The sequence below is a fragment of the Mytilus trossulus genome, chromosome 6 (assembly GCF_036588685.1).
Source record: "Mytilus trossulus isolate FHL-02 chromosome 6, PNRI_Mtr1.1.1.hap1, whole genome shotgun sequence".
Classification (NCBI taxonomy): Eukaryota; Metazoa; Mollusca; class Bivalvia; order Mytilida; family Mytilidae; genus Mytilus; species Mytilus trossulus.
In genome coordinates, this window is record NC_086378.1 from 4,594,325 (window position 1) to 4,616,743 (window position 22,419).

The 22,419-nt window shown below is 33.2% G+C and overlaps 2 protein-coding genes across 2 annotated transcripts in view; one reads left to right on the plus strand and one right to left on the minus strand.

Moving 5' to 3' along the window:
* The first annotated feature begins 2,368 nt into the window (after positions 1 to 2,368).
* Positions 2,369 to 4,473, plus strand: LOC134723149 (RING finger protein 151-like). The gene is made up of 2 exons (XM_063586785.1): positions 2,369 to 2,462; positions 3,378 to 4,473. The coding sequence occupies exon 2, from the start codon at positions 3,390 to 3,392 to the stop codon at positions 4,242 to 4,244; it is 855 nt and encodes a 284-aa protein (XP_063442855.1). The 5' UTR covers positions 2,369 to 2,462; positions 3,378 to 3,389; the 3' UTR covers positions 4,245 to 4,473.
* Positions 4,474 to 15,772: 11,299 nt separating this feature from the next.
* Positions 15,773 to 22,419, minus strand: part of LOC134722275 (protein virilizer homolog) — a 56,111-nt gene continuing 49,464 nt past the window's right edge. The window contains exons 34-40 of the mRNA XM_063585885.1: positions 21,442 to 21,721; positions 20,761 to 20,822; positions 19,954 to 20,177; positions 18,113 to 18,257; positions 17,788 to 17,893; positions 16,210 to 16,332; positions 15,773 to 15,933 (exon numbers count right to left, since the gene is read on the minus strand). Coding sequence (XP_063441955.1) covers positions 15,855 to 15,933; positions 16,210 to 16,332; positions 17,788 to 17,893; positions 18,113 to 18,257; positions 19,954 to 20,177; positions 20,761 to 20,822; positions 21,442 to 21,721 — 1,019 coding nt within the window. The 3' untranslated portion in view covers positions 15,773 to 15,854. The remainder of the gene's footprint in view (positions 15,934 to 16,209; positions 16,333 to 17,787; positions 17,894 to 18,112; positions 18,258 to 19,953; positions 20,178 to 20,760; positions 20,823 to 21,441; positions 21,722 to 22,419) is intronic.

Genomic DNA, 22,419 nt, shown 5'->3' on the forward strand with positions numbered 1-22,419 from the left:
CAAGACTTTAAAATTTTAGAACAATGTAGAACTAACTCTTATAACGCAAAATATATCATCGCTTATTAACAGAGATATCAACATTAGATAGCAAATAACCATCTGTAGCATCTTCTAAATGCATAGTATTTTGGCTTGCTCTTCTTGGCTCCCATATGAATGAAGACCTTTTAATTCATTAACTCTATCCAGTGAATTTAACAGCCAAAATAGTTAATTGATCTTATTTAACTAGACATTGCTTTTATCGCCGTATCTACATCCTGGATAATGAATGGGTCATCCGTGTATATAATATGTACATTTCTGTAAATAAATTTTGTGCATGTGCAACGTTCTGGTGGAGGATTTCATTACAATTTGGAAAAACTTGTGAATATGTTAACTTTTTAAAAACTAATCCGTTAAGGCAAGGATTTGTATAGTTAGACTATACTATACAAATCCTTGGTTAAGGAAACACAGCTAGCTGTGTGTGCTCCAACGCTGGAGGGATTTACATAAAGAAGAAGAAGAAGAAGCTGGCGGTGCAAGAAAGATAACTCCAATCCATACAATGTCACTAAAACCTACCGTATAGTTGTTTCAATTTGGTAAATTTATTTACGAGTTTCTCGAGAAGAATGAAGATGGGCTAGCATTATCCCTCAACTTTACATTTCAACCCACACTCATAAGATGTCCTCTCAATTCAAATTTCAAGCAGTATAGTTTATTGGTTATACGGTAGTTGTTCCGGTCCTAAACATGCATGAAATATATGCCACTGGACGTTAAGCAGACAATAAAGAATCAATATAGAAGTTGAAGTTGTGACACAGTCGCATATGAGTTCTTATGAATTGAAATTAAAAATATCACAGATGCAGCTATGACGAGGCAGACAGGACGTCCATACTGCCATTACGTCCATAAACAGTATATAGCTGGACTGAAATTGATTATGAGAATCGGTTAATAGACAAAACTTAACAAAAAAAGTATACAATTTTTGCCATTGTGACTCAAGTTTGATTTATGTGTAACTGACTTGTATATTACTGATCGCCGTGCACCTGCACATGGAGTATACATTTACAAGTTCCAATTGAAACTATACTTACAGGTAAACTAAACCAAATTCTAAATGTAAAAAATGGACCAAATAATCGCTATGGAAATGAGGTGTGCCAATTCTAATACAACTGCATACAAACTATCATTGACCTACCACTAGTCACATCAAAGAACTCCCATCACAAACTAATAAATTGTTGATGCCGTCGTCGGAAACATAATCTCTTAGTCACCTTTTTCGACTTCATCCACGAGAGACAAAAACCGACTCAGTAACATTTTTTTTTATATAAATAAAGCCGTTAGTTTTCTCGATTGAATTGGTTTACATTGTCTCATCGGGGCCTTTTATAGCTGACTATGCAGTATGTGCTTTGCTCATTGTTGACGGCCGTACGGTGACATATAGTTGTAAATGTCTGTGTCATTTTGGTCTTTTGTGGATAGTTGTCTCATTGGCAATCATACCACATTTTCTTTTTTATATTTGCACCTCTTGCATTAATTTTTTTTATTTGCATGAGCATCACTGGTGATCTTTTGTAGACCTACATACTTTGATATATAATTGTATTCTTTTTACAAATTGTGGATGGATAGTTGTCTCATAGACTCTTAAACCACATCTCCTTATTTATAAGAACTGACAAAAATAATATTTAAAGATTTTACTTCTGTTTCCGTGGGACCTCACATTTCGTACGGCCTTTTAACTTTTTTTTATTTGAATATCACTGATGATCTTTTGTAGCTCGTCTGGTTTACACAAATATAAGCCTATTAACTTTGGTACGTTTTTTAAGAATATATTGATACATGTAAAAAAACAGTATGTTGCTTAATTTGAACTACGATTTATCCCTAGAATTCAAATTTAAACGCCCAAAAAAAAAAATTTGTTCTTTATAGCTTTATTTCTACTGCATGTAATTTGAAGGTTTGGTTGGTTGCTTTGTTTGTATATGCATGTTTGCTCAAGAATCTAATAGCATCATAAAAGCTGGAGCCCAACTCATCTATTGATAGCAACTGTAAAACTTAGTTACAATACATGAGCAAACAGTTATAGAAAAAAAAACAAGCAAGTCAAGCAAACCTTTAAACTACATGCATTAGGGAAATAGCTCTAATTGATTTCACATTTAAAATTTCGTTCGATATGACATGATATTAAAACTTGTAATGTACGGCTCATCAGATTACAATTGTGATTTAAATAGAAAAGGGGGTGAATCCATCCGAAATGTCAAATATATCTAACAAGCGCTTAACAAAGTGTTATATCTAGATAAGCTCAATTACCCCATTGTTTGCCAAAACTTGGTACTTTAATAAGCATTTAAACAAGAGAATATAAACATTGTCGACCTGCTACACATCAGCTGTTTTGAAAGGGAAACTTTCAGGTAAGTACGCTAATTAAGTTTAAATGAAAAAATGTAAATTAAACGTTTTACATACAACATCAATTATTGATAGGTTTATATGTGTGCAATATAGTGTTGTGTGCAAATTTTTCTATGTTTTTTTCTCATTGTCTTCTGCTTTCTTGTATCATCAGCTTAAAGATAATGGTTTAAAATTGTTTCAGTATGTTTCGGATGAAATATAAATGTATGGATATGTCTATTGCCATATAAGATGATTTACAATTAATAAAGTCATATGAGTTATTGTTTCCGACAATTGTTTAACTTGTAGGATATGAATATTTCTAGTTACCATTGTCCAATGCTGTTATTTCAGATTTAACATAACAATAACAAAAACAAAGAAGAAATTTTATGAAATACAGTATGTGTTTCTAATTCCAGATGAACAATAAATTAAAGGAGTTCCCGATTATTTTTATCATATGGTCAATATACAATTTATAGACTTTCAAACATGTTATTAAAGGATATCAAACCAAAAAGAATAAACATAATAAAACATCTGTCATCTTATATCTTTGTCATTCTAAATTGAAATTAAAAACCTACAAAACCAGTGGATTGAACTTTTATGGCATTCAATCTAATTACTTAGCACAAATTTTACTGCCAAATGGAGCAAATATTTAAACTGCCTTTTAAATTATATATTTGCATAAACTATTCGGTCATCTTTGATATACATACTTACATAGTATGCTTACTTTAAGAAGATCTCAGAACTAACTTGATTCCTTTGATCAAAGTCAAGTATGTTATAAACAATATTTCCATTATAGCCTTTCTGACCAAACACTTACTAGTTTGTATGCATGGTTTAAGTGTCACCACAACATACTCTTTCATTTGCATTTGATAGTATTCTTATTTGACCTGATTTCATTACAGACACATCACAACATGGGGTTTGATGTGGACAGATTTTTGGAGACTATAAATGAAGGATTGCTGTGTTGCATTTGTCGTGACGTACTAGAAGACCCAGTTCAGGCTCCATGTGAACATGCATACTGCAGAGCCTGCATTGAAGGGTGGTTGGTTCACGAAACGATTTGTCCAGAAGACCGAAAACCTCTATCATCTTTAAGTCTACGACCGCTTTTTAGATATATGAGGAATGACTTGAATCGACTTCAGATTCGGTGTGAATTCTATCGCACCGGGTGTGACTATATCAGTGATCTGGAATTCATACACGGACATCAACAGGAATGTCCTTTCAAGCAAATCGAATGCACCAACGTGAAGTGTTCTACTCTCGTAATGAGAAAAGACCTACAAGACCATTTAAAGACATGCCAGTTTCATGCCATGGAATGTCCGAGTGGTTGTGGCTATTTGATGGTCACTCCAGAGGACACGACTCATAATTGTATAACTGAACTCAAAACGGCAATGGACGTACTAAGGTCTGAAATTTCTTGTAAATACGAGGAACAAAAAAGAGAAATGGAACTTCGCTTAAATATGCAACGAAGTCACATGGTACAGAAGGAAGCAACAATGCAATCTCAGATAGATGATATGAAATCAGAAATCTCCAAGCTTTCACAGAAGTTGAAATTAATGATGGACCTGGAAATTCAAAGGAGACAAGATGTCGAGAAACTGGAACTTGAGAAAAAGGAATTAATGGAAGTGTTACGAGATACAAATAAGCGGGAAAATGAACCATCCTCGTCTGCTAGTCTTAATGCTAGTGTCTCACATTGTAAACGGTGTTCACCACTTCATGGAAAAGTAACAACAATATAATTCAAAGTGAACACATGTATAAAAGATAAATACTTGGTGTGAGTTGAATATACATGTATTTTGTCTTCCAATTTTGGATTTGATGTCATGCATCATTTATCTCAATTTCAACTTCTAGTACTCGTAGTTAGTTATACTGTAAGAAGATGTTGTTGAAAAGAGTAAACAGTTTGTCTCGCAGACACCGACTCGGTACTTATATGATATTGAACTCTGATAATTCTTAATAGTCTTTCCCGTTTGAATGGTTTTACACTAGTAATTTTGGGGCCCTTTATAGCTTGTTGTTCGGTGTGAGCCAGGGCTCCGTGTTGAAGGCCGTACTTTAACCTATAATGGTTTAATTTTTAAATTGTTATTTGGATGGAGAGTTGTCTCATTGGCACTCACACCACATCTTCCTATATCTATTTATAGCCACATTATGTATGTATGTGCCTGTCCCAAGTCAGGCGCCTGTAATTCAGTGGTTGTCGTTTGTTTATGTGTTACATGTTTGTTTTTCGTTCATTTTTTTTACATAAATAAGGCTGTTAGTTTTCTCGCTTGAATTGTTTTACATTGTCTTGTCGGGGCCTTTTGTAGCTGACTATACGGTATGGGCTTTGCTCATTGTTGAAGGCCGTACGGTGACCTATAATTGTTAATGTTTGTGTCATTTTGGTCTTTTGTGGATAGTTGTCTCATTGGCAATCATAACACATCTTTTTTTATATTTGAAATTTGCCCGTCACAAGGCAATGCTATTCCGTTTTTTTTTTGTTTAGACTGAAAAACACACACCACACAATGAAAAACCCCAACCCGTTGAATGTCAAGAATCAATGTAAAAGTAATTATTTTTGACCGAACAAGTGAATTCTCAGTGTGGTTAGGTGTGTCAAAATTTGAAAATAATCTGAAATATTTGTGGTATTTAAAAACGAATTTATCATTGGACAGTAATCCCCTCTTTATCCATACATTTGGTGATAACAGTAGATTCTACTGACTAGTACGACATTATCCAGTTTGTACATTAACTGAAATGACCTCATTTGACCTACAAATATACAATACCATATTGTAAGTTAAAAGTCCAGAAATACTCTTTCATTGTATACTTTTTATGATGTAATAAATATTTTATTCATAAATAGTTGTTTTACCTGCAATATACGTTTAAACTAGGCCATATCTAGTAAAAGAATCAATAATTGAAGTTCTATATGCTAACAAGCTAATTTAATTTCTACTTGTTTAATAGCCAGATTCAAATGAAACAAATTATTTGTGTTTTAGAGTACCTTTTTTAAGTGGTTAAAATGCCAATAAAGTGCTCGTTCACAGAATCATCTACCCTTGTTCAAGATCGTTTAAAAAAGGGACTAGATGTCTTGTCCATCTCTTTATATACTAGTATTCATCTTTTACAACAATCATACCAAGCTGTAATACACAGTTTTGTAACCCTTAAGACCATAATTGTCCAAATTAAAACTAATGTAATACTTTTTATGCCTCCTACAAACTACATGTCTTTCTGTCTGGCACATCTTGGATTATTACTTTGTTCTTCTGTATCTCAATGATAACATGACCTTACTTTCTTCTACTACTAAGAAAACACCTGATCATAATCATGTATTTCTGTATATAAAGAACAATCTGACCCTTTCTATATGTTCTTATGTCACTAAGGAATACCCTGACTATTACTATGTTCTTCTGTTACTAAGGAATAATCTGACTATTACTGTGTTCTTCTGTTTCTAAGGTATACTCTGACTATTACTATTTTCTACTGTTTCTAAGGAATACTCTGACCATTACTATGTTCTTCTGTTTCTAAGGAATCCTCTGACCATTACTATGTTCTTCTGTTACTAAGGAATACTCTGACCATTACTATGTTCTTCTGTTTCTAAGGAATACTCTGACCATTACTATGTTCTTCTGTTTCTAAGAAATACTCTGACCATTACTATGTTCTTCTGTTACGAAGGAATACTCTGACCATTACTATGTTCTTCTGTTTCTTAGGAATACTCTGACCATTACTATGTTCTTCTGTTACTAAGGAATACTCTGACCATTACTATGTTCTTCTGTTACTAAGGAATACTCTGACCATTACTATGTTCTTCTGTTTCTAAGGAATACTCTGACCATTACTATGTTCTTCTGTTTCTAAGGAATACTCTGACCATTACTATGTTCTTCTGTTACTAAGGAATACTCTGGCTGTTACTATGTTCTTCTGTTACTAAGGAATACTCTGGCTATTACTATGTTCTTCTGTTTCTAAGGAATACTCTGACTATTACTATGTTCTTCTGTTTCTAAGGAATACTCTGACCATTACTATGTTCTTCTGTTACTAAGGAATACTCTGGCTATTACTATGTTCTTCTGTTTCTAAGGAATACTCTGGCCATTACTATGTTCTTCTGTTACTAAGGAATACTCTGACTATTACACTAAGGAATACTCTGACTATTACTATGTTCTTCTGTTTCTAAGGAACACTCTGGCCATTACTTTGTTCTTCTGTTACTAAGGAATACTCTGACTATTACTATGTTCTTCTGTTACTAAGGAATACTCTGGCTATTACTATGTTCTTCTGTTTCTAAGGAATACTCTGACCATTACTATGTTCTTCTGTTACTAAGGAATACTCTGACTATTACTATGTTCTTCTGTTTCTAAGGAATACTTTGACCATTACTATGTTCTTGTGTTTCTAAGAAATACTCTGACCATTACTATGTTCTTCTGTTACGAAGGAATACTCTGACCATTACTATGTTCTTCTGTTTCTTAGGAATACTCTGACCATTACTATGTTCTTCTGTTACTAAGGAATACTCTGACTATTACTATGTTCTTCTGTTACTAAGGAATACTCTGACCATTACTATGTTCTTCTGTTACTAAGGTGTTTCTAAGGAATACTCTGACCATTACTATGTTCTTCTGTTACTAAGGTGTTTCTAAGGAATACTCTGACCATTACTATGTTCTTCTGTTTCTAAGGAATACTCTGACCATTACTATGTTCTTCTGTTTCTAAGGAATACTCTGACCATTACTATGTTCTTCTGTTACTAAGGAATACTCTGACTGTTACTATGTTCTTCTGTTACTAAGGAATACTCTGGCTATTACTATGTTCTTCTGTTTCTAAGGAATACTCTGACTATTACTATGTTCTTCTGTTTCTAAGGAATACTCTGACCATTACTATGTTCTTCTGTTACTAAGGAATACTCTGGCTATTACTATGTTCTTCTGTTTCTAAGGAATACTCTGGCCATTACTATGTTCTTCTGTTACTAAGGAATACTCTGACTATTACACTAAGGAATACTCTGACTATTACTATGTTCTTCTGTTTCTAAGGAACACTCTGGCCATTACTTTGTTCTTCTGTTACTAAGGAATACTCTGACTATTACTATGTTCTTCTGTTACTAAGGAATACTCTGGCTATAACTATGTTCTTCTGTTTCTAAGGAATACTCTGACCATTACTATGTTCTTCTGTTACTAAGGAATACTCTGACTATTACTATGTTCTTCTGTTTCTAAGGAATACTTTGACCATTACTATGTTCTTCTGTTTCTAAGGAATACTTTGACCATTACTATGTTCTTCTGTTACTAAGGAATACTCTGACTATTACTATGTTCTTCTGTTTCTAAGGAATACTCTGACCATTACTATGTTCTTATGTCACTAAGGAATACTCTGACCATTACTATGTTCTTCTGTTACTAAGGAATACTCTGACTATTACTATGTTCTTCTGTTTCTAAGGAATACTCTGACCATTACTATGTTCTTATGTTACTAAGGAATACTCTGACCATTACTATGTTCTTCTGTTACTAAGGAATACTCTGACCATTACTATGTTCTTCTGTTTCTAAGGAATACTCTGACCATTACTATGTTCTTCTGTCACTAAGGAATAGTCTGACCCTTACTATGTTCTTCTGTTACTAAGGAATACTCTGACTATTACTATGTTCTTCTGTTACTAAGGAATACTCTGACCATTACTATGTTCTTCTGTCACTAAGGAATAGTCTGACCCTTACTATGTTCTTCTGTTACTAAGGAATACTCTGACTATTACTATGTTCTTCTGTTACTAAGGAATACTCTGACCATTACTGTGTTCTTCTGTTACTAAGGAACACTCTGGCAATTACTATGTTCTTCTGTTACTCAGGAGCAATCTGATCATTACTATAATCGTCTGTTACTAAGGAACAATCTGTTCTTATGTTATGCAGAAGCAATCTGACCATAACCATGTTCTTCTGCTACAGCCTGATCATTATTGTATGCATGTTCTTTTGTAACTAAGAAACAACCTGATCATAGCTATGTTTTTCTGGAGGGGGAATAACAAGATTAGTACTACTAATATCTTAGTCTGTTATTAAAGAACAAACTGTCTATTACCACATTGTTTTGTTTTCTAATTAGAGGCAACCTTATTTAGCATCTGTTCTTCTGTTCTCAAGAAAGCACAACCTGATTCTGAGTATGTTCTACTGTTCCTGAGAAAGGACAACTTGGTCGATTTTACGTTTTTCTCTTTCTAAGAAGTGACAATCTTGCTATCACCATCGATCTACTGCAACTTAATAGTGGCAACCTTTTCAAAACTAGGAAGAGGTGGTATGATTGCCAATGAAACAACTCTACATCAGCGACCAACGACCAAACAACGTAAAAGTTGACAACAATAGATCACTGTATGGCAAATAATGAGCAAAATCAATACTGTAAGGTAAGCTACAAATGTCTGATTTATGTACAAAATAATAGACGAAGAACAAGTATGATTAACAACAACCACTGAATAATATGCTCCCAACTTAGGACAGGCACATACATTTCTTTTGTAACAAAGAAAGGACACCATTATCTTGATTATATTTTCCTGTATCTAAGGACAACCAAACCATTACCATGTTCTTCTGTTAATAAGAAGATATAATCATTACAATGCCATTCTGTTCCAATGAAGGAACAACATAATCTTCACTATGCTCTTCTGTTCTTATGAAGGAACAACCTGATCATTATTATGCTCTTTTATTCCTATGAATGAAAATCCTAATCATAAGAATGCTCTTGTATTCCTATGAAGACACACCCTAATCATAGCTGGTGTTTCTTCTATTAACACGAAATAACAACCTAATCATTACTTTGCTCTTCTATTCCAAAGAAGGAACAACCTATTCATTAATATGCACTTCTATTCCTATGAAGAAACAAACGGATTGATTATATGTTTTTCTAATCCTATGAAGGAACAAATTAATCATTGCTATGCTCTTCTATGCCAAAGAAGGAACAACCTAATCATTTAAAATATGCACTTCTATTCCTATGAAGAAACACACGGATTATTAATATGCTCTACTAATCATATGAAGGAACAACCTAATCATTTCTATGCTCTTCTATTCCTATGATTCCTATGAAGGAACAGCCTAATCATTACTATGCTCTTCTATTCCTGTGAAGGAACAACCTAATCATTACTATCCTCTTCTGTTCCTATGAAGGAACAACCTAATCATTACTATGCTCTTCTATTCCTGTGAAGGAACAACCTAATCATTACTATCCTCTTCTGTTCCTATGAAGGAACAGCCTAATCATTACTATGCTCTTCTATTCCTATGGAGAACAACCTAATCATTACTATGCTCTTCTATTTCTATGGAGGAACAACCTAAGGAACAACTTAATCATTACTATGCCCTTCTATTCCTATGGGGAACAACCTAATCATTACTATGCTCTTCTATTCCTATGAAGAACAACCTAATCATTACTTTGCTCTTCTATTCCTATGAAGGAGCAATCTAATCATTATTATGCTGTTCAATTCCTATGAAGGAACAGCATAATTATTACTATGCTCTTCTATTCTTATGGGGAACAACCTAATCATTACTATGCTCTTCTATTTCTATGGAGGAACAACCTAAGGAACAACTAAATCATTACTATGCTCTTCTATTCCTGTGAAGGAACAACCTAATCATTACTATCCTCTTCTGTTCCTATGAAGGAACAGCCTAATTATTACTTTGCTCTTCTATTCTTATGGGGAACAACCTAATCATTACTATGCTCTTCTATTTTTATGGAGGAACAACCTAAGGAACAACTTAATCATTACTATGCCCTTCTATTCCTATGGGGAACAACCTAATCATTACTATGCTCTTGTATTCCTATGAAGGAACAACCTAATCATTACTATGCTCTTGTATTCCTATGAAGGTACAACCTAATCATTACTATGCTCTTGTATTCCTATGAAGGTACAACCTAATCATTGCTATGCTCTTCTATTTCTATGCAGGAACAACCTAATCATTACTATCCTCTTCTATTCCTACGAAGAACAACATAATCATTACTATGCTCTTCTATTCCTATAAAGAACAACCTTATCATTACTATGCTCTTCTATTTCTATGCAGGAACAACCTAATCATTACTATGCTCTTCTATTCCTATGAAGAACAACCTAATCATTACTTTGCTCTTCTATTCCTATGAAGGAGCAATCTGATCATTATTATGCTGTTCAATTCCTATGAAGGAACAACCTAATCATTGCTATGCTCTTCTATTCCTATGAAGGAACAACCAAATCGTTAATATGCTCTTCTATTCCTATGGAGAACAACCTAATCATTACTATGCTCTTGTATTCCTATGAAGGAACAACCTAATCATTACTATGCTCTTGTATTCCTATGAAGGTACAACCTAATCATTACTATGCTCTTGTATTCCTATGAAGGTACAACCTAATCATTGCTATGCTCTTCTATTTCTATGCAGGAACAACCTAATCATTACTATCCTCTTCTATTCCTATGAAGAACAACCTAATCATTACTATGCTCTTCTATTCCTATAAAGAACAACATAATCATTACTATGCTCTTCTATTTCTATGCAGGAACAACCTAATCATTACTATGCTCTTCTATTCCTATGAAGAACAACCTAATCATTACTTTGCTCTTCTATTCCTATGAAGGAGCAATCTGATCATTATTATGCTGTTCAATTCCTATGAAGGAACAACCTAATCATTGCTATGCTCTTCTATTTCTATGAAGGAACAACCAAATCGTTAATATGCTCTTCTATTCCTATGGAGAACAACCTAATCATTACTATGCTCTTGTATTCCTATGAAGGAACAACCTAATCATTACTATGCTCTTGTATTCCTATGAAGTACAACCTAATCATTACTATGCTCTTGTATTCCTATGAAGGTACAACCTAATCATTGCTATGCTCTTCTATTTCTATGCAGGAACAACCTAATCATTACTATCCTCTTCTATTCCTATGAAAAACAACCTAATCATTACTATGCTCTTCTATTCCTATAAAGAACAACATAATCATTACTATGCTCTTCTATTTCTATGCAGGAACAACCTAATCATTACTATGCTCTTCTATTCCTATGAAGAACAACCTAATCATTACTTTGCTCTTCTATTCCTATGAAGGAGCAATCTGATCATTATTATGCTGTTCAATTCCTATGAAGGAACAACCTAATCATTGCTATGCTCTTCTATTCCTATGAAGAACAACCTAATCATTACTTTGCTCTTCTACTCCTATGAAGGAGCAATCTGATCATTATTATGCTGTTCAATTCCTATGAAGGAACAACCTAATCATTACTATGCTTTTCTATTCCTATGAAGGAACAACCGAATCATTACTATGCTCTTCTTTTCCTATGAAGGAACAAATGGATCATTACTATTCTCTTCTATTCCTATGAAGGAACAACCTAATCATTACTATGTTCTTCTATTCCTATGAAGGAACAACCTAATCATTACTATGCTCTTCTATTCCTATGAAGGATCAACCTTATCATTACTATGCTCTTCTATTCCTATGAAGGATCAACCTTATCATTACTATGCTCTTCTATTCCTTTAAAGAAACAACCTTATCATTACTTTGTTCTTCGATTCCTATGAAGAAACAACCCGATCATTACTATGCTCTTCTATTCCTATGAAGGAACAACATAATCGTTAATATTCTCTTCTATCCCTATGAAGGAACAACCTAATCATTACTATGCTCTTCTATTCCTATGAAAGAACAACCGAATCATTACTATGCTCTTCTTTTCCTATGACGGAACAACCTAATCATTACTATGCTCTTCTTTTTCTATGAAGGAACAACCTATTCATTACTATGCTCTTCTTTTCCTATGAAGAAACAACCTAATCATTACTATGCTCTTCTTTTCCTATGAAGGAACAACCTAATCATTACTATGCTCTTCTATTCCTATGAAGGAACAACCTAATCATTACTATGCTCTTCTATTCCTATGAAGGAACAACCTAATCATTACTATGCTCTTCTTTTCCTATGAAGGAACAATCTAATCATTACTATGCTCTTCTATTCCTATGAAGGAACAACCCAATCATTACCATGCTCTTCTTTTCCTATGAAGAAACAACCTATTCATTACTATGCTCTTCTTTTCCTATGAAGAAACAACCTAATCATTACTATGCTCTTCTTTTCCTATGAAGGAACAACCTAATCATTATTATGCTCTTCTTTTCCTATGAAGGAACAACCTAATCAATACTATCCTCTTCTATTCCTATGAAGGAACAACCTAATCATTACTATGCTCTTCTTTTCCTATTAAGCAGCAACCTAATCATTACTTTGCTCTTCTATTCCTATGAAGGAACAACCTATTCATTACTATGCTCTTCTTTTCCTATGAAGAAACAACCTAATCATTACTATGCTCTTCTTTTCCTATGAAGGAACAACCTAATCATTACTATGCTCTTCTATTCCTATGAAGGAGCAACCTAATCATTACTATGCTCTTCTATTCCTATGAAGGAACAACCCAATCATTACCATGCTCTTCTTTTCCTATGAAGAAACATCATAATCATTACTATGCTCTTCTATTCCTATGGAGAACAACCTAATCATTACTATGCTCTTCTATTCCTATAAAGGAACAACCTATTCATTACTATGCTCTTCTTTTCCTATGACGGAACAACCTAATCATTACTATGCTGTTCTATTCCTATGAAGGAACAACATAATCATTACTTTTCTTTTCTATTCCAATGAAGGAACAACCTAAACATTACTATGTTCTTCTGTTCTTATGAAGGAACAACCTAGTCATTACTATTCTCTTCTATTACTATAAAGGAACAACCTAATCATTACTATGCTGTTCTATTCCTATGAAGGAACATCCTAATCATTACTTTTCTCTTCTATTCCAATGAAGGAACAACCTAATCATTACTATGTTCTTCTATTCCTATGGAGGAACAACCTAATCATTACTATTCTCTTCTATTACTATAAAGGAACAACCTAATCATTACTATGCTGTTCTATTCCTATGAAGGAACAACCTATTCATTACTATGCTCTTCTTTTCCTATGAAGAAACATAATCATTACTATGCTCTTCTATTCCTATGGAGAACAACCTAATCATTACTATGCTCTTCTATTCCTATAAAGGAACAACCTATTCATTACTATGCTCTTCTATTCCTATGGAGAACAACCTATTCATTACTATGCTCTTCTATTCCTATAAAGGAACAACCTATTCATTACTATGCTCTTCTATTCCTATAAAGGAACAACCTAATCATTACTATGCTGTTCAATTCCTATAAAGGAACAACCTATTCATTACTATGCTCTTCTATTCATATGGAGGAACAACCTAATCATTACTATGCTCTTCTATTCCTATGAAGGAACAACCTAATAGTTAATATGCTCTTCTATTCCTATGAAGGAACAACCTAATCATTACTATGCTCTTCTTTTCCTATGAAGGAACAACCTAATCATTACTATGCTCTTCTATTCCTATGAAGGAACAACCTATTCATTACTATGCTCTTCTATTCCTATGGAGGAACAACCTAATCATTACTATGCTCTTCTATTCCTATGAAGGAACAACCCAATCATTACCATGCTCTTCTTTTCCTATGAAGAAACAACCTATTCATTACTATGCTCTTCTTTTCCTATGAAGAAACAACCTAATCATTACTATGCTCTTCTTTTCCTATGAAGGAACAACCTAATCATTACTATGCTCTTCTTTTCCTATGAAGGAACAACCTAATCAATACTATCCTCTTCTATTCCTATGAAGGAACAACCTAATCATTACTATGCTCTTCTTTTCCTATTAAGCAGCAACCTAATCATTACTTTGCTCTTCTATTCCTATGAAGGAACAACCTATTCATTACTATGCTCTTCTATTCCTATAAAGGAACAACCTAATCATTACTATGCTGTTCAATTCCTATAAAGGAACAACCTATTCATTACTATGCTCTTCTATTCATATGGAGGAACAACCTAATCATTACTATGCTCTTCTATTCCTATGAAGGAACAACCTAATAGTTAATATGCTCTTCTATTCCTATGAAGGAACAACCTAATCATTACTATGCTCTTCTTTTCCTATGAAGGAACAACCTAATCATTACTATGCTCTTCTATTCCTATGAAGGAACAACCTATTCATTACTATGCTCTTCTATTCCTATGGAGGAACAACCTAATCATTACTATGCTCTTCTATTCCTATGAAGGAACAACCTAATCGTTAATATGCTCTTCTATTCCTATGAAGGAACAACCTATTCATTACTATGCTCTTCTATTCCTATGGAGGAACAACCTAATCATTAATATGCTCTTCTATTCTTATGAAGGAACAACCTAATCATTACTTTGCTCTTCTGTTCTTATGAAGGAACAACCTAATCATTATTTTGCTCTTCTATTCCTATGGAGGAACAACCTAATCATTATTTTGCTTTTCTATTCCTATGGAGGAACAACCTAATCATTACTATGCTCTTCTATTCCTATGGAGGAACAACCTTTTCATTACTATGCTCTTCTATTCCTATGACGGAACAACCTAATCATTACTACGCTCTTCTATTCCTATGAAGGAACAACCTAATCATTACTTTTCTCTTCTATTCCAATGAAGGAACAACCTAATCATTACTATGTTCTTCTATTCCTATGAAGGAACAACTTAATCATTACTATGCTCTTCTATTCCTATGGAGGTGCAACCTAATCATTACTATGCTCTCCCATTGTTCTATTTTTATCAATGGCAGCCATGTTTGTGACTGATTGGAATAAAATATACAAATTTTATACTAAATACCAAAAGGATCTTGGTTGAAATTTGTTCAGTAGTTTCAGATAATCTTTGAAAAGGTTTACACTTATGAAGGATGCCAAGTGGTGGCAATAGCTAACATGGCCCTACAGGTCAGGTTAGCTAAAAGCAGGGCAAATTGTTCTACTCCTTTATTGATAATGGAAATGTGAGTGATCAAACTAATAAAAATGACACAGATTTTTCTTTGGCCTTGACATGAAGATATTTGAATGTACAATATTTATTTCATAAAATCATATTTGATGAGTTTTGATCATGATCTAAGTGTCTTTATAAGCAATGTCTTTTATTTGGTGAATGATCGAACATGTCTTGATGGATTGTGTTCATCTCTTCTGCCATAAAACTGGGAGGAATTGTTAAATCTGAAAGGAAAATAGAGAATTTTAAAAAACTAAAGAAAAGCCTAATTTAAAAAAAAATGAATTCTCTGATTTAAGATATTGAGAAAAATATATCTAAAAACTTTTTTTATTTCTAAATAAGTTTTAAAGTTTTCTAACGATATCTGTGAAGAATTTATCCGATATAAAAAAATAAATATTAAAAAGTGCATCCATCACTATCTGTATCAAACATACCTACCTGATTGATCATTCAAGTTATATAGTGTACCTGTTAAATATCTGTAATAACCTTACCTGTCTCCATCTGATTCTTTATTCTGCCAGTAATTATTACCTCCACCTCCACCCCCTCTCCCACCTCGAGGAGAAAAACGGAAATCTCGTCCTCTACGGTCATCAAAACTTGGGCGATTATTCCTATAATATACATATACAATACAATATTTTTTATTTTCTTAATCGTATTCATTGCAAGCATAACAATCAATACAGAAAATAAAATATATTAATGATTATATTACTACATATAACAAACACTAATTTTTTATAATGCTTTTTATGTATTATTTATGTAGCCTATTGAAATCTCATTATTCATACAGCATGTTTTAATGTTATTACTTTTAAGAACAAAGCTGGTGTACACAATGCAAATCCTAATATCAATGATGAGTTTTTATTTGTAAAAAAACAGTTTAATCTATTTTCACTCAAAACATATCAACTAACAAGTGAACCCCCCCCCCTCCCCAAAAAAAAAAATAATAAAGGAGAGTAAAGAGTCAGTCCATACAGTATACATAGGGAGTATAACTCCTGGGTCACATCAATTGATAGAAAAACATTACATTTTTTTGGTCAAGGTAGAACATTTGTTTTTAGATCTTTAGCCTTCCTTTTTTTATATAAACAAATAATTATATTAGATGTATGTTTCATTATAATACTTTATTCTGATTGGTTAACTGCACATCAAGTTTTATTCCTTAAGCAATTGCATTACTCAATAAAACTTATCATTCATAATAATATGTGGTCCCACAATAAAGTGCACAGGTGAATTGAATAAAAAAAATATAAAATTCGTGTTTTCATGATCATAGCTAAAAAATGTAATTATAAGTATTGAATGCTTCTTTTTGTAACTTCATAGGGGTGGAAAAGCGTTGACTGTGCGCACAATTTTAGAATGAAGCGCTTCCGTGCTTCATACAAAATGAACTTCGGTCAACGCTTTTACACCCCAATGAAGTTACAAAAAGAAGCATTCCATTCTTAATTAAGATGGACACTGAATTCAAATATAAATTACCTCTGTCATCATTTGAAATGATCCAGATCAAAAGATCATCTCCATGTAAAATCTCTAGTTATGAAGCTTATAAAAAATTTAATTAAGATATGGTTCTCTTATTTTTCTTTTATATATTAAAGGGCATGTAAAAAATGAATGAGTTACATATTCAACAGAGTTGAGTGAGCATGCAAAATTTGAAAATTCTATCTAAAATAAACCATTGTTCAGATTTTTCTGGAAAATAATCAGTGCTTTTTTACTTCTATGATTCTAAAAGCTTTTCAGTATATGTAAGAACTTAGTTCATTTCTTTATTACATAGACAAAATCTTTTTTCATTTACAAAAAAAATATATTTTAAAATTTGTTTGAAATTTAGTCTTGCATCCATTTTGATATCATCATTGTTAGGGGCAATCTAAAGCCTGCCTTTGGATGCTGGATTTTCTCCTTGTGTTGAAGACCATTGCTGGCCTTCGGTTTTTTTTTGCTCCTTCATTAAAGTGTGGTCTTTGCACCATTTTTACACAATCAAAGACCTATGAATGCTATTTCCTTCTATGATTTAAACATACCCTCTACTGAAAGGTCGTGTGAAATTAGTTTTCTGTCTGTTATCATATTCTCTGCCTCCACCACCACTGCCGCCGCCACTACCACCGCCACTGTCTCCTTGAGTAACTGAAGAAAAAAAAAGAATCATCATTGGAAAATACAATGAAGAATACAGATACAAAATGTAATGTTACAATCAGCCTATTTTGAGTTTTTTTTTTTACAATCCATAAATCATAAAATGTAAGAAACAAATGAATAACTGAAAATTAATTAAACTGAAATGTCTATCTGTTTTATCTCTTATAATTAATAAGTCATGGTAAATATTGATTTGTAGCTTACTGTATATATTATTAGATGAATCTCGACTTCTGATATTGCCAGGTGGTGTAAAGAATCCTCCTCCTCCTCCTCCTCCTCTATTGCCTCTGTAGTTACCACGACCTCTATCAAAACCTCGACCTCTAAAACCACCTCTACCCATCTCCTATGAAGAATTGATAAAAAAATTACAATTGCAATTATACATCTACCGGCTGAGTGATTTTTTTAAGACAATTTACTGAATGTATAGTCCTTTAAGTTAAATCAATGTAAACAACTATAAAAATTTTGAGTGAGAAAATAAACGCGAAAAAATTGAAGTGAAATAGGCTTGAAAATAATAAACTTGTGCCAAAAAAGACATTAGTCAACAGTATTATTATACTTAGGATTGTTTCTATCTTTTGTAACCTTTTCATTACATTCTAAAAGAGAAATCCTGATATTTTGTACTTTCATTACAATGTGACTATGTTATTACTTTGTGAACCATTCTAAAACAAACCTACAAGCACAAATCCTCAATCCTAAGCTGATCAAGAGAAATACTCAAGACTTGGTTGTCCATGACTTAATCCTCTCTTTGAAATCCATTCTATAAGAGAAATCCTCATGACTTGGTTGTCCAGGACTTAATCCTCTCTTTGAAATCCATTCTATAAGAGAAATCCTCACGACTTGGTTGTCCATGACTTAATCCTCTCTTTGAAATCCATTCTATAAGAGAAATCCTCACGACTTGGTTGTCCAGGACTTAATCCTCTCTTTGAAATCCATTCTATAAGAGAAATCCTCACGACTTGGTTGTCCAGGACTTAATCCTCTCTTTGAAATCCATTCTATAAGAGAAATCCTCACGACTTGGTTGTCCAGGACTTAATCCTCTCTTTGAAATCCATTCTATAAGAGAAATCCTCACGACTTGGTTGTCCAGGACTTAATCCTCTCTTTGAAATCCATTCTATAAGAGAAATCCTCACGACTTGGTTGTCCAGGACTTAATCCTCTCTTTGAAATCCATTCTATAAGAGAAATCCTCACGACTTGGTTGTCCATGACTTAATCCTCTCTTTGAAATCCATTCTATAAGAGAAATCCTCACGACTTGGTTGTCCATGACTTAATCCTCTCTTTGAAATCCATTCTATAAGAGAAATCCTCACGACTTGGTTGTCCATGACTTAATCCTCTCTTTGAAATCCATTCTATAAGAGAAATCCTCACGACTTGGTTGTCCATGACTTAATCCTCTCTTTGAAATCCATTCTATAAGAGAAATCCTCACGACTTGGTTGTCCATGACTTAATCCTCTCTTTGAAATCCATTCTATAAGAGAAATCCTCACGACTTGGTTGTCCATGACTTAATCCTCTCTTTGAAATCCATTCTATAAGAGAAATCCTCACGACTTGGTTGTCCAGGACTTAATCCTCTCTTTGAAATCCATTCTATAAGAGAAATCCTCACGACTTGGTTGTCCAGGACTTAATCCTCTCTTTGAAATCCATTCTATAAGAGAAATCCTCACGACTTGGTTGTCCAGGACTTAATCCTCTCTTTGAAATCCATTCTATAAGAGAAATCCTCACGACTTGGTTGTCCATGACTTAATCCTCTCTTTGAAATCCATTCTATAAGAGAAATCCTCACGACTTGGTTGTCCATGACTTAATCCTCTCTTTGAAATCCATTCTATAAGAGAAATCCTCACGACTTGGTTGTCTATGATAATATCCTTACCCTAAAAACAGTTTACGGAGAGAATTCTTTGTGACTTGGGTGACCTGAATTTTATCCTTATCTTGAAGTACAAGTGAAACCCACATGACTAGGTTGAAAATAACTATATAATAAATACCTTGAAATCCATTCTACGATTGAAATCCTCTTGTCTAGGTTGACCAGGTTGAGCACCACCTCCGGCCCCACCTTCATAATTTCCACCTTTCTCTAACTTCATAAAATCGTCAACATGCATTGATGGTGGTCTACTAGTGTTAGGTGGTCGACATCGGAAGTTATCAGATCTACCACTATTGTTAAGTAGGCCTCTGGTTATTCCACGTCCTCTCATTGGGGCCACTAAAAATATATACAGATTTAAATAATGTACATCTACTTTTTCAATTTAGAATGTTTAAAAAAAAGAATTATTGAATCATAGTTGAAAACTTTTATAACAATACATTGAGCTAAAATTTTAAATCCGTCTAGTACTGCAGTCTTCACGCTTGACCACAAGTCCTACTGCCATGGTTTGTAAAATTGCTTTCAGGCTTGTAAAAATGTTCTCTACAAGCCAACTGAATCCAACTGTTTTTTTTTCAAATTAAGCTTCTGGACTCACAAGTTAAGCGTGAAGACTTGTTCTGTAAATCATTTTTTTGTTAATTATCTAACATTTTTATGAAACTTTAGGGAGTCAAATGATAAAGCAAATATATATACTTGTTAATATTTCAAACTTACTTCTTCTTATATGAATAAACCAACAAAGGGAGATAATTGCAAAAATTTAAACTCTTATTTGCAGAAAAATGACAAGGTCAATCAAAACATCCATGAATGACTTAATTCATTTTACATCTTAAATTCCATGAATTGACAAAAGGAGTAATGTAGCTTACTGTTGAGCATCAATAGTAGATAACAATTTGATACTAACCAAAAGGTCTTTTTAATCCTTTGCCTCTATACAGATTGATTTCTTGTGATTTTCTTCTATCTCTGTGAAATAAAAAAGTATGAAGTTTATATTTACAAATTACAACTAGAGTTCTGAACTTGATTTCTCTGGCTGGATAGTTTTCTTATTGGCAATCATACTACATTTCATTATATGATATGTACTTTACGATGGTATTAATTCTGAAGTATTGTATGGCTAGGACTAATGACTAAGAGAACAGAGTTAAATTTCCTACAGTTTCAATAGTTTCAAAAGGATAAATAAACGAGGTAAACATCCAATACTACATAGGGGAAAATTATATCAAGAAAAATATTCATTACAAAATATCAAAAAACAGAATGAGCTCTTTTGGTCAATGTTACAGCCGATTGCATTGAGTGTGTAGGCAAAGGTAATATCTTTGGTTAGCTTCCTTGCTAGCTGAACCGTGAAGTTATTATTTGGTAAGGTATACTACTCTCTTTTAATAGTAGACAGATAACCAATCTACCTATCTGTGGGACAAGGCTACTTCAAAAGGAGGGTAGTAAATGTATACCTTACCTAAAAATGACTTTACAGTTCAGCTAGCAATCAAGCTAACCAAAGATATTACCTTTGACTACACTCTCAATGCCATTGGCTGTAAATTACAAACATAGAAAACTTTCCTACCCATGTCTTAACCTCCTTGGTTTAGTTACTTCCTCATTTGATGACACAGTTGTTTTCTTCAGTTCTTCTTCTAGGTTATAATCAGGACAATATTTACTACAGATCTCCTCCATGTCCATTCTAATCAGGTCTGGTTCTACATCTGCCTCATCTGTGATAGGATTCGACAGCCAATAGGCCTCATTAAGTCGTTCATCCTCCATATTACTTATCTCATATACAGACCTCATCACAAATAAGTTAGATAACGACTCTGGTTCAATATTAGCTGGTTCTGGAACTGTTAATTAAAATTCTAATTAAATTGTCAGTCTAGAATTTTTGTTTAATGACTCGGCATGTACTATGTTATTTCAACAAATATTATTACTGCAAAATTCAAAATAACAATTTTCCATGAATGTTTTTTTTTTCAATAAATAATGAATGACACAATCAAATTATGGATGAATAAAGATTGACCTGAGTGTTTGTGGTTGAGATACAAGCAATTGTTAGGATAGCAGTGTCTAAGGCTAAGAACTCAACATTACAACGTTTTACTTTCAAGCTGCTCTCCTAAACATATCTAATTTTTATTATTGTGATTGACCATCAAAGAGAGTACTAAATAGAAAAGAAGGATAGAACTATAAATAGAGATTACAGGAGTGGCATTTTATTGAAACACAATCATGCAACGAAAGAAATGGGTCATTTCAAAATATTTTGTTTACAACATTATGACCCATATAAGAAAGCATCCAATTTATGTGAACATGAGGTCAAGGTCAGATAAACCCTGCCACATGATATGTGCACCTACCATTATTATATACCTTTTTTTTTTTATAAATATTGACATTGATCACTGAACTATGAAATTGGATCCACACCAGGTCAACCCTATCTGATGGATATGTATACTTTGTGAAGATTATGTATTACAAATATTGTTGGTCTTCTTCTCATTTTAATTGATAAATAAACTGTTATCAC

What these genes read in the sequence shown, in the direction of transcription:
- LOC134723149 (XM_063586785.1), top strand. Translation starts at nt 3,390, where the DNA reads ATGGGGTTTGATGTGGACAGATTTTTGGAGACTATAAATGAAGGATTG.